The sequence below is a fragment of the Parambassis ranga genome, chromosome 7 (assembly GCF_900634625.1).
Source record: "Parambassis ranga chromosome 7, fParRan2.1, whole genome shotgun sequence".
Classification (NCBI taxonomy): domain Eukaryota; kingdom Metazoa; phylum Chordata; class Actinopteri; family Ambassidae; genus Parambassis; species Parambassis ranga.
The window spans coordinates 6,129,800-6,147,409 of NC_041028.1; the positions used below are offsets into that span (position 1 = coordinate 6,129,800).

General features: G+C 40.4%; 3 protein-coding genes across 3 annotated transcripts; 2 read left to right on the forward strand and 1 right to left on the reverse strand.

Annotated features, from left to right (window-relative positions):
• The first annotated feature begins 1,932 nt into the window (after window positions 1-1,932).
• Window positions 1,933-3,554, forward strand: rh50 (Rh50-like protein). The gene has a single exon (XM_028409143.1). The coding sequence runs from the start codon at window positions 1,938-1,940 to the stop codon at window positions 3,360-3,362; it is 1,425 nt and encodes a 474-aa protein (XP_028264944.1). The 5' UTR covers window positions 1,933-1,937; the 3' UTR covers window positions 3,363-3,554.
• An 824-nt stretch (window positions 3,555-4,378) lies between these two features.
• Window positions 4,379-11,036, forward strand: rbm39b (RNA binding motif protein 39b). Its single transcript, XM_028410259.1, has 15 exons — window positions 4,379-4,636; window positions 5,893-5,950; window positions 7,388-7,437; window positions 7,554-7,745; window positions 7,866-7,919; window positions 8,082-8,199; window positions 8,288-8,440; window positions 8,779-8,916; window positions 8,997-9,062; window positions 9,153-9,357; window positions 9,570-9,656; window positions 9,793-9,886; window positions 10,123-10,228; window positions 10,337-10,415; window positions 10,506-11,036. The coding sequence occupies exons 2-15, from the start codon at window positions 5,900-5,902 to the stop codon at window positions 10,604-10,606; spliced, it is 1,494 nt and encodes a 497-aa protein (XP_028266060.1). The 5' UTR covers window positions 4,379-4,636; window positions 5,893-5,899; the 3' UTR covers window positions 10,607-11,036.
• A 579-nt stretch (window positions 11,037-11,615) lies between these two features.
• Window positions 11,616-17,339, reverse strand: LOC114438612 (embryonic polyadenylate-binding protein-like). Its single transcript, XM_028410094.1, has 16 exons — window positions 17,252-17,339; window positions 16,217-16,421; window positions 15,911-16,104; window positions 15,717-15,832; window positions 14,835-14,974; window positions 14,629-14,723; window positions 14,398-14,535; window positions 13,980-14,075; window positions 13,611-13,868; window positions 13,388-13,472; window positions 12,880-12,996; window positions 12,670-12,806; window positions 12,404-12,512; window positions 12,176-12,306; window positions 11,856-11,931; window positions 11,616-11,637 (listed from the first exon to the last, which is right to left on the reverse strand). The coding sequence occupies exons 2-15, from the start codon at window positions 16,407-16,409 to the stop codon at window positions 11,869-11,871; spliced, it is 1,872 nt and encodes a 623-aa protein (XP_028265895.1). The 5' UTR covers window positions 16,410-16,421; window positions 17,252-17,339; the 3' UTR covers window positions 11,616-11,637; window positions 11,856-11,868.
• Window positions 17,340-17,610: the final 271 nt, after the last annotated feature.

The window sequence follows — 17,610 nt, forward strand, 5'->3', positions numbered from 1 at the left end:
TTGTAGAGTCCAGACAGCATCAGTGTTTGGGTGTGTGTGTGTGTGTGTGTGTGTGTGTGTGTGTAAGAGAGAGAGAGAGAGAGAGAGAGTGAAACATATTTGTAAATAGATCTGTGATTCTAGGCAAATAGAAACATCACATCATCAAGACAGATTTTGTAGATATGAAATAGGCAGTTTGTATTGTCTAAAATGATAAACTTACATCTTGGCACAAAATACATTGAATTAAACTAATTTTAATACAGCAGCTGCAGTATTCATCATGTTTTCTTATTTCCTATCTTAGCATCACTAAGCTCGGATGTCATATGGTCACACAGATGGCACCCGGACCCTGATTCACCATATTTTCCTTTTAATTAAGCTGTGGTGTGATAGAGATGCATTAAAAACAGATGTTTTCATATTTTTTTTAATTGTCTTCTTCTCGCTCCACTCAAAATCCTGATCTGCATGGACATAAATGAAGACTTACAGCTATTCACAAATAAAACTAGTTTAACAAGACCAGATTGGCCTTTTAAATATCTGTGGGACATCGTTCTAACAGCAGTAGGTCAGACAGAGAGAGAACTACCAGAACAGAACAGGTTGTATAATACTTGTTTTGTTTGCTTAACTCATTCTTCAGCCAAAGTGACTGATTTGGATAAAACATGCTGCAGTCTGCTGATCAACTTTCACTGGATATCAGCCAGCAGCACATTCACAGCACCGGATGCCAAGTATTAAAACAGCTTTACAGGTGTGAACATGGAATATACATTTAGGTACTCCAATAAAACAATAACTGTCAGAAAGAAATGTGTTTATATTTCCTGACACCACAAGAACAAAAAAAACATTGTTCCACTCTCACTGTTTTAGCAGTGAGCCGGCTGGATGCAGCCAAGCAGCCGATCCTGGGGATGAAAAATAAAAATGTTTACAACCTGGTATAAAAATGTTGGTCTTTGTAGTTAATTTACCTGTTAAGTCACCTGTTTTAACTATACTAAGTGTAAGGGAACAGAATTTTCAGAATACGTTGGCTTAGATATTTTAATACTAATCTCCCTTAATATCAAGACATTCTCAGAGGGTTTTGAGTATTAGACTCCCTGAATTACTGGAGCTATTCAATATTACATTTTTAATACATGAAACGTGCCAACCAATATTTGAAAAATGAAGTTAAAATGTTAGACATTGTGAAGAAGAATCTCTTTTTCCAGTTTAGGATTCAAAGTTCTGCATAATTAAGGTTTTTGAGTGGCAGGTGGATGCCTGTCAGTTTTTCTTCCTGTGTATTTTCCTACAATATGTCCCTAGATTTTCCTGCAACTAAAAGTAACAAAAACACACATTTATATCCAGGCTTTAATTTCTATGCTGCACTGAATACTAAATGCTGAATCATTTATAACAAGAGCTCCGACCCTTGGACTCTCAGACCCTTGGATTTTCAGATATTGCTTTTTTTGTATGCTGTGGTCAGTTAAGTCTTTAATACACAGACAAGCATGTAGACTTTGTCATCTAACCCTTCACTGCCTGTGAGGAATTTTATTTGAATCTTACACAACAAAAAAAAATCTCATAAGTTGTGTCAGTAAGCTAGTTGTCCACCACTTCATGGTCTGAATATATGCATTTTACACCAATATAATACAAATGTGAAGATTTATGCATTAATGGTGTTGCCAGGTTCTTATGATGTATGCATACTTTGGTTTGATTATTTGAAATATGATTCAAAGAAACAACAGGAATGATGATATTTCTCAAATGCTGCTTGTTTTATTACAATCTGTGCAAAGTCCATAGACTCTGGGATTATTGCTGTGTGTTAGAGGGAGTGGGGTGGACTGCTGTCTTTGACCTGTCTTATCTAAACAAAGATAAACAGGGCTGCAAAAAGAAATGATTGTCATTTGCCCAGAGGAGCCGCCAGGATGAAGACACAGCCGACCAGCCTTCGAGTGAGGTTACCTGTGTTCGTGTTTCTCACCGAGGTGATATTTGTTGGTCTTTATGCCTTCTTTGTCACCTACGATGAACACGCCAATGCCCGGTTTCAGACCAACCACACTGACCACATGCACAATGCCGTGTACACAGACTACCCATTCTTCACAGACATACAGGTCATGATATTCCTGGGCTTTGGCTGCCTGCTGGCCTTTTTTCGACTGTATGGCTTTGGTGGGATGGTTTTCAACTTCCTCACAGCTACTTTTGCCATCCAGTGGGCCATCCTGGTGCAGGGGTACTTCCAGTTCAGCCATGATGGTAAGATCCACCTCGGAGTGATAAACCTCATAAATGCGGAGTTTGCCTGCGCTGTGGTGTTGATCTCTTTTGGGGCAGTCCTTGGCAAGACCAGTCCACTGCAGCTGCTGGTCATGGCTCTGCTGGAGGTGCCAGTTTTTGCAGTTACAGAATGGGCTGTACTGAAGTATCTGAAGATCAATGATGCAGGAGGATCTATTCTTATCCATCTTTTTGCCTGTTATTTTGGCTTGGGTGTCACTTTTGTGCTATATAGGCCCCGGTTAAATGAAGGGCATGTGAAGGAAAACACAAGTTATCAGTCAGACATCCTGTCTGTGATGGGAACCTTGTTCCTCTGGGTGTTCTGGCCTTCATTCAACTCAGCATTAACTCTAAAAGGAGACGACCAGCACAGGGCCATCCTCCACACCTTCATCGGCCTCAGTGCTTCGACTCTCACAGCCTTTGCTCTCTCTGCAATGCTGAATAAAAATGGTAAGCTCACCATGGCTGATGTGCAGAATGTGACCCTGGCTGGAGGTGTGACCGTTGGGGCGTCTGTGGACATGATGATATCACCTGCAGCTGCATACGTTCTGGGTATGCTGGGCGGCACTGCATGCATGCTGGGCTATAAGTACTTAAGCCCCTTCTTGGCACGTCGCTTAAGGATCCAAGATCAGTGTGGGATACACAACCTGCACGGCCTTACAGGACTCATATCCTGCACTGCAGGGATATGTGCCATACTAATGGCTACGGAGGATGTTTACGGTCCCAGTCTGTATGAGATTTTTACCCACAGAGCACCAGTAGAAGGAGACCCTAAGCTGCATGAGCTTCAGATGTTGATCCCTGGGTTACAGCCTGGTTTGGGGAGGTCTGCCCAGGAACAGGCTCTTTACCAGGTCGCAGCTGTGTTCTCCACCATTGGAGTATCAGCACTGGGAGGCATCCTCACAGGGCTGGTATTGAGGCTGCCGTATCTCGCATCACCATCGGATGACTTCTGTTTCGATGATGAGCCATTTTTTGAGGTTCCTCCGGACTATGATTCACCACTTAAACTCAATAACACAATGACAGCAGATGACACTGATGCCTGAATTGCAAACTGTGTGTGTTGTCCGTGGATTTAACTGACAACAATGCATTTACAAATGTAAACAGGCCCGTAATATTCTTTCAATATATATCTTTTGAATAATGTAATTACATTGCATTGTAAGTTGGACAAGTGATTACAGGTGATAAGTGCAATGATTTGAATTGTGTTATTTATTGCCTCATGCAAAACCGAGACCAAGTGTAACAACCTTTTTTACACATCTAGCATTGCTCTTTTCTACATCACAAGTTTACAGTGTGAAATAAACTCTTAAGATGTTTTTTTCAGTTTGATTGTGTCAACGATGCATCTAGAGAAGTTTAAATATTCAAAAGTTTGCTTAAGTTTTTGTTTTTTTAAGATGTATCATCTTATTTTGTTTCTTCAAGCAAAAAAAACTTGTCAAACAAAAATAAAAACAAACATACCATTGATATTTGGTGTTTTCAGAAAACTATTTTAACAAGGTGACATTTCCTGCCAATATTCACTAGGTGGCGACAACGACCTCTCATGCTGACAAAACTGTGTTCTCGCGTGAAAAGACGATATTCCACTTCCACACTTCTGGGCGTTTGGGCCCTCAGTAGTATGTCACAGGCTAAAAGATGTTTCGATCACTTTTGTTAAGTCCAAGACCCAAACGGTGCCGTTTATTTAAAGGAAATTGATCCTACACAGACTATTTGTTCACTCAAGGTGCTACTTTAATATCTAACGTCCTGACACGCAAGCGTTTTTAAATTAACCTCTCTGAATATATATAATCAGGCAAAGCAAGGCATGTTTACAGCAAAGCTCAACTATAACACAATAATAAAATACGTAATAAATTAAATCAATCAGTATTTGCCATTACAATGGTAGTAGTCGAGTATTTACGGTGTTGGTGTGTTTAAATATACAGAATATTCTTACAGGAAACGGCTACATTTCCCTTCTCTCTCGCGGCCATCATGTGTTCTGTTGTCCACTGTTCCACTTTGCTCCTGTAGGCGGCAGTGTCGTTACACCGGATGTCGCCGCTGCCGTAAAACGAAGACTACGAAGAAGTCGACGAAGCAGAAGGAAGGAACGCATTTTGATACCAGGCCACGACCTGCAACGAGTAGTTGCTAATAGTTAGAAGAAAAGGTTACATAACTTCGAAAATTTTGATTTCATCTCAGCTTCGTGTGATCTACAGAGAGAGGGGCGTCGAGACGAGTCTCCTCCGCAGCACGTCTCCCGGGATACTGTGACTTTTTCACACCAGTTCATCAATTTTAAACGGTAACAACAATGTTTGCTAAGTAAGCGAGCTTACTGCCGCGGAAACGCTGCTAGCTGGCCATTTTGGTACTTCACCGAGGCTCTCGTATTCAGACCGAAAACAGTGTCTGGTCTTGTGTAAACATCTCGAAGTAATGGGTCTTGAGATCTAATCACGACTAAGCAATATGTGTAATTGTTTGGCTTTTCATTAGTTATTTAATCAATATAGATTTATATTGAGTCCTTGACATGAGCTAATGAAACGACGACGATGTAGCTTTGCGAGGTGGCTAGTTAGCATTAGCTTCGTGTCGAACGAAGCGCGTGTTTGAGCTATGCTTTAGTAGCCTGTAATGTTTGAACTCAGTTTATTCTGCTGAAGTTTAGAGTTATAATTCTTGTGATGATCTACTGTACTTGTATGTGTAAGGGGTGATATTAATGAAAGTAATGAAATGCAGTTTAAGAAATTTTCGTCTTGTATGTGGCTATTTAGCCTATATTTTTAGCTACAGTTGTCGTGTGCATATAAGGTAAAGCTGGCGCCATACTCCACGAGAACAGAGAACTCGCTCCCCGGGTGGTAAGAGTAAAAAAAAAGTTCGTTTCGGCACGGACGTACAATACTCGCGAGAAGTGTGTGCATACGGCCCTCCCACGCAGCGCACGTCACTCATAAAAGGTTGACAATGCAATTGTATAGCAAATTGTGAGCACAGCCTTGACCTCTGGTCTGTGTGAGTTTAATTCTGTGAACGTGTGGATGACTGTCTGCAATAATACATCCCGTCTCCCGCTGTTTTGTGCGCGTCCAGCCACGGTAACGCCGTGATCAATGCTGGGATTAAGTTTATCGCCACCTTTTGGACAGACACTCTGCTCTGTGCACCGTGTTTCCCCCTCCAGGAGCTGTTTGCCAGCTGCTCATCTAAACCCTCCATCATCGTTGTACTTCCTCCTTCTGTCCGTCTTCTGCACCTGAAGAAGCTCTTGCGCTTCTCCACATTCATCACGCCCACTAAAATTCGACCAATCCCAGGATTGTTCTCGCACAGCAGTGAGAGAAAAAGTTCTGCCTGGCTAATGTGTCCGAGAGAGCTGCAGAAGAGGCGCTCCAAGAGACAAATGACGTCACTTTGTGGGCGGAGCGTCGGCAGCGAGGAGCGAGTTCTATGATCTCGTGGAGTTGCTTAGTAACCTAGCTAAACTGACTTAAGGAGAAGTTGTCTCGTGGATTGTGGATCCAGCTTAAACTGTTGTCTCTTTTTCTGTAGGATCAATATGGCTGACGATTTTGACGTTGAGGCCATGCTAGAGGCACCGTATAGAAAGGTGGGTTTAAGGTTATAGGTGTTGAACCTGTTTGACTGTTATGATTTACTCCTTTATTTAGTTCTTTTTTATATTTGCTGCTATGACAAAGTTTACTTGAATGTTGTGTGGTGTGATTGAGTATTTAAAACGCAATACAGAATTATAAATAAATCCACATCTATCTCTCTTTATAGACTTCCCTAATGATATCTCACCTCTACTCCCATGAATTCATCTTTGATTCCACTGTGAACTGTGAAAAAAAGGAAGGTAGTTATTGCGCATATACTGATGTACTGTGGTTCACTTTAGGACTAAAAGAGACTCAACCTAGAACCTCCAATCCCTATTCGGTTGCAACAAGGTGAATGCCAATGGTTGATAAGCCCATCTTTACCTGTCCAGCAAAGGAGGCAGTATTCAGGTTTACAATGTGCATGTTGTTTTTAAAATATACGTTTAGAATCACATTTTTAACGTTTGGTTGGCAAAGTGTAGGGTTTGTACAAGAATGTGTTTTTCTCTGTTGGTTTAATAAGAATTGTTGTATTTATTTACTGTAATAGTGACTTAAGCAGTTATTGTAGTACCGTGACAAATTTCCGAAATGCAGAAATCACACAAGTTTTTATTTACTCAGCTTTGTGCAGAAATACAGTGGAATAGTTGTTCTCCTTCGTGTAAATATGAATACTGCCTCTTTGCATTAGTCAAGTGTAATGTGAATCAGCATCTTGATTTTTGCATGCTACTCAGCACCACAGATATTGATATGCCTGTAAAATAAATACTTCTATCTAGCAATGTATTATAAAATGATTTATTTTTCAGTAGTTACTATTTTTCAGTCAAAAGGTATCATAAATGATTCAGTCTAAAGATTATGGTAGTGTAACACGTGGCTTAATTTAATCTTTTTATTTATTTTCTTGGGCATCAATATTACTAAGAAGTGTGAATCCCTGTTTGCTTCAGGGCAAGATGTGTGACAGAGGTGGCATCGAGCTCTTACAGTCCAAGAACGAAAATGGGTGAAGATCACTGGACTGACACCAACCACACAGGATCTCTTTTAGTGGCCGCGGGCCATACGTGGTCCCCTGATTAGGCACAAATAGTGGCATTGGTACGACCTGTTAGGAGGGGAATGGTTGAGATGACCTGAATGTTATCCAAGCTTCCTAAACTCAGCTAATAATGTTGGACACTCTCCCTTAACTTTGCTGTGTTGCATTAAGTACTGAGCAGCCTTGTTAAGAAATAAAAACAAAGAGGGGGATGGGAAGCTATGGGGGTGGTGAAAGGACACTGTCCAGACATGACAGTAGGAATTTTGTATTATTATTAATTGAATATATTCTACATTTTCTCTTGTCCCACCCCTCCCCCTTTACCTTGACGACTTGAAATGTTTCATCTACGTCCTCATGATGTTCTTCTATCAACCTTGCTTAGGATGAGAACAAGTCCTCTCATGCGAATGGACATGATGATCAAAGCAAGAAGTAAGTGCTTAATATCTGTCTCGTTACCCACAGATCACAGATATCACTTAAACAGATATCACTTAAACATTTCTTTTACTGTGCGCAAGAATTGCAGAGTTGTCATTTATTTACAGAAAAAGGAGGAGCAAAAGCAAGAGCCGGAGTCCAGGCTCTAAGAAGAGGAGAAGCAGAAGCAAAGACAAAAAGAAGGGGAAGAAAAGGAGTAAAAGCAGAGAAAGAAAGCGAAGCCGCAGCAGAGAGCGCCATCGTAGCCGCTCCCGCAGCAGGGAACGGTCCGGGCGCTACAGAGCACGCAAGAGCCCTATGTATGTGACATTTTACACTTCTAGGATTCAGTTATTTTGTATTTTAGATGCGTTTACATTTTGACAGAACAATCAGAACGCTATTGTTTGTCTTGAATGCCGTTTTTTCTTACATTTTAGCCGTAAACGCTCAAAAAGTCGCAGCCCCTTCAAAAAGGAAAAGAGCCCCATCAGGTGAGTGTTTGACTTAAATGTCTCTGTGTACATGAGCTGATTTTTGCTTTAAATGCAAACTAATGACTGAAATTTTTGTCTTCTTAATTTCTTTAATTTTATAGTTTGTGACTTCAAAGTAATCCATAAGTACTTATTGTTTTAAATGTTTATTTTCTTTAGGCAACCAATCGACAATCTAACACCAGAGGAGAGAGATGCACGCACAGTTTTCTGCATGCAGCTTGCTGCAAGAATTAGAGCCCGAGACCTGGAAGATTTCTTCTCAGCCGTTGGAAAAGTAGGTTATTTTTTTTTAATTTTACATAACCATCCAGCATGCCATTTCTACATGAAGTGATCTTTGACGTCACCATTTCGGTCTCCAGGTCAGAGATGTGCGGATCATCTCGGACAGAAACTCGCGGCGGTCAAAGGGAATCGCTTACATAGAGTTTGTAGAGTCCTCTTCAGTACCGCTGGCGATTGGATTGACAGGCCAGAGGCTTTTAGGAGTGCCCATCATCGTCCAGGCCTCTCAGGTCAGTGTCCAGACAGGGTGGCAGCGTTATCTAAATATAGTACAGTTGGATTGTATCTGTTCAGTTAGACTCACCATTAATAGACAGTAGTGAAGGACTGCTCACCAAACTCTTAACAGATTTTCAGGGTTTTTTTACTGATACATGATTGGTTTGCATAGTGTAACTGTCACCTTTCAAAAAATACATTTATATTTCTTTTGTTGTGCAATGTTTAAATGAAACTCAATTATTATCGAGCAAATTAAATTCCAATCCTCTTAGCAATAAATATTGAATGTGAACATTAGGAGGGACTTTTTTTGTAATTATATCAAACTTTCTCTGTATAATTGCAGGCTGAGAAAAACAGAGCTGCAGCTGCTGCCAACAATCTACAGAAGGGCAGTTCAGGTCCAATGCGGCTGTATGTGGGCTCACTGCACTTTAACATTACAGAAGAAATGCTTCGAGGTATCTTTGAGCCTTTTGGAAAGGTGAGCAACAAATTCAACAAATACACTACATATTCACTTTTATGCTATAGATGCATTTATCGCAACTTTTGTTTCCAAAGATTGAAGGAATCCAGCTCATGATGGACAGTGAGACAGGACGATCCAAAGGATACGGCTTTATATCGGTAACTGAATCTTTCTTGTTGCGTTTCATTGGCATTCCCTTTCTCTCCGCAGTTGCATTCACTTCATAAACATTTTTACTTTCTTTTTAGTTTGCAGATGCTGAATGTGCAAAAAAGGCACTGGAGCAACTGAATGGCTTTGAGTTAGCTGGCCGTCCAATGAAGGTGGGACATGTGACAGAGCGTTCAGATTCATCAACGGCCAGCTCTTTCCTCGATAATGATGAACTGGAAAGGACTGGTATTGACCTGGGCACCACAGGACGTCTGCAGCTGATGGCCCGACTGGCAGAAGGTTTGTTAAAAGATTTATGAACTGTTCTTTCATAACAAAAAATTCTTTAAAAAATATCTAATTTTGTCACAGAAATTATTCTAGATATCTGTCTGCGTCTGCCTAAATAAGTGCATGTCTGATCATATGTTAAGACGTGCAACTTGGTCAAAATCAACACACCACACATGTAAGCTGTAAGAATGTCATTTATTTTTTCCTTCTCTCTACAGGAACTGGTCTGAAGATCCCTCCAGCTGCCCAGCAGGCTCTACAGATGACTGGGTCCATGCCCTTTGGGAATATGGGTGCCCCAGCAGGTGAGTCCAAATGATCTTAGTTAGGAGGATCTTTACATGCTGCTCAGTATGACACCGCATCAGAAAAAAGATACTGTAATTTAGCATTTGTATATTTAAGTCAAATAATAAATTATCGGGTCATTTGTTCCTACAGTTCCTACTCCAGCTCCAAGTCAAGCTTTGAACCTCCCATCACAGCCACTGGCCACACACTGCCTGCAGCTGTCCAATCTGTTCAACCCTCAAGCGTAAGGACATTTATTTGTTACCTTTTTGTACATTGGTCTTGGCTTGTGATATACCGTCCTAAATAATATAATCAGTGCAATAAGGGACAAAATCCCACAGAAATGTCACTTATCACTAAACAATCCTTCAGCAAGGCATGCCAAAATACATTAATAAGACTGATCCAAAGCGGTTATCAGGAATAACTTTGTTAAGCTTGTAAATCTCAATGGATTTGTGCTTTATTTTTTTTTAGAGAAAATGATCCAAGCTGGGCCGTTGAAATTCAGGACGATGTCATTGAGGAGTGCAACAAACATGGAGGAATTGTTCATATTTATGTTGACAAAAACTCTGCTCAAGTAAGATGAACTATTCAGTCAATCCATATACATCACAACAATCCTGAGTGACATTTTTCCAGAAACCAGAATTTAACCTGTCTCTTCTGTCTTGTCTTGCTAACACAGGGTAATGTGTATGTGAAGTGTCCCTCAATTCCAGCAGCGATGGCAACTGTAAATGCACTTCATGGACGCTGGTTTGCAGGTATGTAAAGCAGACCTGCCACAAAATTCAAGAAATTGGCATCTGTTTTGATTAACCTTCCTGTTAACTCTTCCCTTCTTTCCTCCTCAGGTAAAATGATAACAGCTGCCTACGTTCCTTTACCTACCTACCACAACCTTTTTCCCGATTCCGTAACGGCAAAGCAGCTTCTTATGCCATCACGTCGATAGTTTAAGACCTGTCTCTGAAAGTCAGTGTAAATAAATTGGTTTGCATTCATGGAAATGTCCTTGAAATTAGTTGGCTGTGTGTAGAAAGTGGCCTCAAATTCACATTCATCATTAATGGTTAGGGTTTTTTTTTAGTTGCTTTTCAAGTTTTTTGTGGGTTTGTGTTGTAAACTTGCCACTGAAAAGTAATCTGCAGATATATATTGGTCTGTATGTTTTTAAATATTACTGTCTTTATCTGCTTGTTTAAATCAGTTTTAGATTTAAAAATAAATTGCAAAGAGTTACAAGAACATGTTGGATTAATAGGCCTTAAATGCCAAAAGTATATCAATGTCAACAATAATCCTTTGTAACTTTATACAGCCATAATTTCATTTTTGTATGAAGGCTCCCAATAAACTTGGCAATTTGCCGTTTTTTTTGTTCACATTTTTGGGAGTGTGTTAAAAATTTACAATGCCTCTGATTAAAGTCTTAATGACAGCATTAAAGGGCATGTTTCTTGTTATTAAAAATGTTGCAACTGTTACCACAAGCAGCTTGCCTGTGTAAACAAACTCCATCCCTTTCACATAGACCAGCTTTATGGAACATGATAAACCCGACACCCAGAAATCAAACTGTTGCTGGCTAATGGGGTTTAGCAGTTTGTTTTACACTGGCCATTTCATATGAATTGTCCAAGTAATGGACAAAGGGACCAGAGCATCCTGGTGCTTCTGTTATACTGAATCTCACACTCCTAGGACAAACTAATTTTCGAGCATCCAGAGTGTCAAAGTTCTAGGTGCAGTGCTGTATGCTTTATGAGGGCAGGTAGAACACAGTGATTTTGAGTTAAACAGATGACAGAAGACAGATTTAATGCATATACTGGAAACTTTATCTTCTAACAAAAGGTATTGCAACAACAACATAGCTTTTACCTTCATAAATCTCTTTTAGTGTCATTTTAATATCCAGATTTTTTTTTATTATTATTTTTACTCTTTTTGTGTTTTTTCCCTCCTTCACAAAGTCGTTTACATCTGGAAAAAATAAAAGGGTTAAATTTAGGTAGACTGATGTGTTAATGTATAAGTCCCTAAAAGACATTTGTTGAAAAGTCTACAATCTGTTTCACTGATGTGTGTCATCTGTAGATTTCAGTATACAAAAACTTAGCAACAAACATGCTTCCTATTAAACCTCTGAAAACAAATCTTGCATGTAAACAGAACAGAGCCGTAAGGCTCTATCCACTGACCCGAAGGGGCTTTTTACTTGTTAGGAGAACTTTCCTTTGCCTGGTGAGCCTGTAGAACAGCAATTGCCTCGTCCACCTGACCAAAGGACAGGACATGGACAATAAATGACATGACTAACAACAGGAAGGAAAACGTGTCATATCTTTGGGTTTGGACCACAGAATGTGAGTCTGTGTCAATGTTCTGCCAACAGTAAAGATGGTGACATTTCCACAAAATATTGGCTTTTCTATGCAAAGCTAAATGGTGATCTGTGATTTACTTGTGATTTGACTTATAGTGTACCATAAACAGCTGTTAGATAAATAAACATAGATACCTTAGCGTGCAGTGACTCGGGGGACTCCAGCATGTGCAGCAGCTCGGAGTTGTCCATCTCCAGCAGCATCCCAGTGATTTTTCCAGCCAGGTTTTGGTGGAGTTCATGAATCCGTGGGTACAGCTGCTCACCTGCGTGTCATACAAGATTGACAACTGGTAAACACAAACAAAGGTTTTCTTAACTACATAAAAGAAAAGATAAATAGCAGAACTAATGATGACCCACCGAGAAGCTGCTTCTGGTCCTTGAGTGGGGCTGCAGCCAGCATTGAGGTGGTAAGCAGCTCTGGGCCTTGAATGTGAACCTGTGGCTCCACAACATGTGCAGGCACAACCTGAGGACATTGAGCAGTGACACCATGTCACCAAACCCATAAGGCTTCAAGGTGGATTATCCTGTTTTTATGATCCAGGACTTTGTGATTCAACAAGATAAAACCTTAGTTTTTCATGCTTCCACACTGGTTTCTGGCTCTGTAAATAGGATGGTACCTGTAGTCTTGGCATGTGTGCAGGTACAGGAACAACATGCTGAGGGTTCCTCACTGCAGTTGAATACTTGTACTGGTTGCTTCGGGGCCCACCAGGCAGGTCAGTGCGTCCTCCTACAGTCTGTGTCCCGATGGTATCTAAAGACAGACACCCATGTCAGATAAAGCCATTCATGACAGTGACACTTGTTGTCATAGTTAAGATACTGACTTGTCTTTTGTGTGGAAGTGCTGATGCGTGGAGCCTGGGTGGAGGCCTGTTTTACTGTAGTAATGATTGATGATCCACGTCGAGGAACAGAACCAACATACTGGGCTGAGTAGGGACCTGAAAACACAGAACCATTACTCATCAATTATATAAACTCTATATAACGCTTGTGGTCCAAAGTAGGAGTCAAATGTGAAACCTAGCATATTTACTATCAGCAGATCCCTGCAATAGAGGGGCCAGATAGACCACTAGCAGTGATCCCGGAGGACAGTCAGCATCATTTTCTTCACATGGACATAATAAATTTGGCTTCCTGGGAGTTGGAGACTGGGTATTTCCAATGTTCTGACTGTGCTTTTGTCTCTGAGATATATTAGCCTCATTAGGCTGAAGGAGTTTCTGGTCCATGTGTGCTGATACCTCTATACTTAAAACTGTCTTTCAACAGTAGGACACAGAATATATATTCAATACCATTGATGGATAACACAAACTGTAAACTCACCTTGCAGTCTCTGTGGTTGTCCAGTCCAGCGAGGGATGGGCCTCATGTTGCTGACATTGTGGTTGTAATAAGAGCGAGTGGGAGGCTGCGAGGCAAGTGTAAATGGATGACATCATCCTAAATATACATTTGCACATGCTAATAGATTTCACATTTTAGCTTTTGGTGCAAATACTTACAAAAATGAATGAAACAACTGTATGCACAGATGTGTCATCATTACCTGCGGTACAGTCATGTAGTATCCAGACTGCTGGTACGAGTCGATGGAGCTGCTCATGGTTCTCAGGTTAGCAAGTCTCTGCATGTACTTATTAGTAAGAATTGCTTTCCGCTCCTCCCTCCGCTGAGCCAGAGCCACATACAGTGGTTTGGTAGCAACAATCCTCCCGTTCATTTCAGTCACTGCTTTTGTTGCTTCCTCAGGAGATGAGAAACAGACAAAGCCAAATCCTTTGCTTTGGGAGCCATCAGTCATCACCTACACAGACATTGAAAAATGTTCGAGCTGCTTCCACTGGTAACCTCTCCACCCTTTCATTCTCTAAGCACCTTTTTCATGTAACAAAAAAGACGGGTCATGCTGCATTACCTTAGCACTGGTGATGGTGCCATAAGGGGCAAACTCCTTCCGGAGTCTCTCATCATCGATGGTATCATCCAAGTTCTTCACATACAGGTTCACCCCCTGGAATAAGAAAGGGGGGAGTTAAAGCTTCTAAAAACATCTGGTCTGTCATAATTCTTTAATATAAAAGTTAGCCGTTATTTCAAACTGCCTGTAATTTGTCAAAAATCTTATAAGGGACTGTCACATGTCACATGATTTTTTTCTGCCGAGGTTTCATCATAGTCATACAAACATCAGTTGCTGTAGCCTCATCCATCTGCATCACTGTGGTCTATAAATAACTCGGGTGGGACCTCCACACTCCAAACATTCAACACTTAGATAAATATACACAAAGAGGTATATACACAAGATGATGGAGTCAGGTACAGGGCAGCACCTGATAGCGCTGGATGCGGTCCTGTTTGATCTGGTCAAACTTGCGCTTGAGCTCCCCCTGGCGCTCAAGGCGCTTCTGGGCCCTGCCTACATACATGACTTTCCCATTGATCTCCTTTCCATTCATTTCATTAACAGCCTGGGAACACAAACATGGAGAGAATATATTGTAAATTTAGCTCTTAGACCAGTCTACATGTCAGTGTAAAAGACTGCTTATGCCATAAATCACCTTCTGTGCATCTTCATGGTGAGCATAGTTTACAAATCCAAATCCTCGTGAACGACCCCTCTCATCCTTCATCACCCGCACACTGAGAGTCCTCCCTGAGAGCACAAACCAGCCCATAATAACAAACAATTCGTATAAACTGACATGCCTTTCAGCTGATCCAGTAAAGGAGCAAAGAAGAACTTGAAAATATGTTTTTTTTCTACCAAATGCAGCGAAGACATCTTTCAGCTTCTCATCCGTGTAGTCTTCACCAAAGTTTTTGATGTAGACATTGGTGAACTTCATAGCTTTGCTGCCAAACTCCACCTCTCTTTCCTTGCGCGACTTGAAGTGGCCAACAAAGCTGAAGACAGAATCAAACTCACTCAAATAAAAAAAAATTATAGAATGTTAAGTTACAGCGTTTACTGTCCATGATGGGGAAAATGATCTTTGGCTTCAGGACACAGCATCAAAAACACCACAAGACAAAAAGATGAGGACAGATGTCAAGAACAACAAAATTTAACCATGTGAACCCTTAAACCTGAAGGATGCGTCAAACACGGCATGTACAACCACTGAGAAAAATGAATAACTGTAGAACTGTAGGATTTTGTTGCAGAGTAGAATGATAAACTGGGATGGTGACGCTTTAAAGGTGCCAACAGTTCAATATCCACAGTATAGAGCTCCCATGTTCCTTTTTTCCAGGGTTTAAGATCAGTTTATTCCTATCAAAAATCAAAGAAATTCCCACTACTTGACCTGAAATTTCACTCTATGAACCTAGTAACTCTCAGTTGGTTTTGCCTTGTTAGTTCCCATTTAGCCCTAAATTTACAAAACACACAACAACAAACCTAGACAGATCCTACATTTTCACTGACCTACACTGGTGGAACTGACAATTTTTCCACTGGAAAGCGACCTTTGAGTTGTGAGACTCCAACTGTTTGCCTTCCTTTTGACTAGGCAAAAAGACACATAGAAATATCATCTGCAAAGTCAGCGATGCTTCATTAGGCAATCAAACACATCCTACTCTATCCTTTGCCCACCTGTTTGCAAACTAAAGTTTTAATCAGAGTGTTAAATTCACTCACACTTTCCTGTCATTCAGCAACATCCCATTCATGGTTTCAATGGCACGGTTTGCAGCCTCTTGAGTCTCAAAGTGAACAAAGCCATAGCCTTTGGATCCTTTCTCATCACAAACAACCTGCAGAGACCAAGGTTTTAAAATCATGCCATTTACACAGCTTTTATAGAGAATTATTAGGGCTTAGAGAGCACTGACCTTGCAGGACAAAATATTGCCAAAGGCCGAGAAGGTATCATATAGCGCCTTGTTATCAATAGACTCATCCAAGTTCTTGATGAAAATGTTACCCACACCAGACTTTCTTAGTCCTGGGTCACGCTGGGACCACATTATACGTATCGGACGACCTTTGATGACATCATAGTTCATTGTGTCCAGGGCGCACTCCGCTAAAATCAAATAAATATATCAAACTATAAGTTATTGATAACTTTGCGGCCTAATGGAGGTACTACTATCCCAGTAAGCCTAATTTAAGTGGACACACAGTGCATACTGTACCATCTGCTGGTTGTTGGAAGTTTATGTAGGCATATCCCAGAGATCTCCGGGTGATGATGTCACGGCACACACGGATTGACATGATGGGTCCAGCAGGAGAAAATTTCTGGTACAGCATGGCCTCCGTAACATCAGGGTGCAGGTCCCCAACATACAGAGAAGCAAGAGGATATGCTGGTCCACTGCTGTTCATATTGGGCAATAGCTAGTTTGAGAAATAAAAACTTTTTTAATTATAGAAACATTTCAACCACTACAACATTTTTACTCGGTTTGAGTTTTTAAAGGAAAAAATGGATCACCTCTAATAACCTCTCACTATTATGCAAAAAGTTACTGGTACTATGCAAACTGCCCTTATTGCATGACTGCTGTTTTTTAGAAAAATGCTACTTTTAGGTGAAATATGTACAGCTATTTACTTGGGAGCATGAATTTGTACACCATAGATTTAACATACTTGCTGACACTACGCAACTCCAGGCTGATTTCCATGGTGTACAATTACTTAAATTGTATTCAATCAAACTTCGCCCAAAAACTTAATGTTGTCTAATTTTTATATGAAATAACATGCAGATAATAAAAGACTAAAGTGAATAAAGACCCTTAAAACACATAAGGCAAAACTCTGACAAAGATGGACTCTAACAAAGAGCTGTACTGAAATGAATTTTAATAAAAAGTCTAGCTGGATGATCTAACGGGTAAAACAGTACAGATGTCAGCATATGTAATGTGCAGCAGACAAATTACATGATTCAAAGGTAAGACTAAAAAAAAAATACATCATATTAAAACCAGCCAGTTATGGCTAGCATTATTAACGCATCAAGCGTTATGCAACTGCTAGATGTGATTCAAAAATAAATATTTTATAGCCTTGAAATTGAAAAAACTTAGCTAGCTACTTAGCTAACTTTGCGTCCTGCGTCCTTTGCACTCCTCGTAAACTCACTCAAAGCTAAAATCTGCCGCAGTTTAAACGGCTAAATTTAAGCTACAGGATGCTGTAAATTGGTTAAATTAACTTACGTTTATATCGAGGATTTGTGAATCTTAGTGCGGTACTTTGTGAACACACTTCCGTCCTCGGTGGCTGTTGGTTGTTTTAATTAAAGCCGCGGAACACCTGCGCGTCTCCGCCGCATTGCAATATTTCAATAAAGCAGCGAGGACAGCGATCAAGCGGACGTTTTACTCCGCGATAAAAACTAGTTCTCATATTTATATTGAAAATATATTATCTGGCCCTGTAATTAAAGCCAAGCCATACCATTAATTTTATTCACCATGAAATAAAATATAAACACAAAGGAAGACGTAGTTTTCCTGTTATCTTAAACGAAACTTTATTTCACTGAATGGTCTTTGACACTTTCCTATTTCTTACA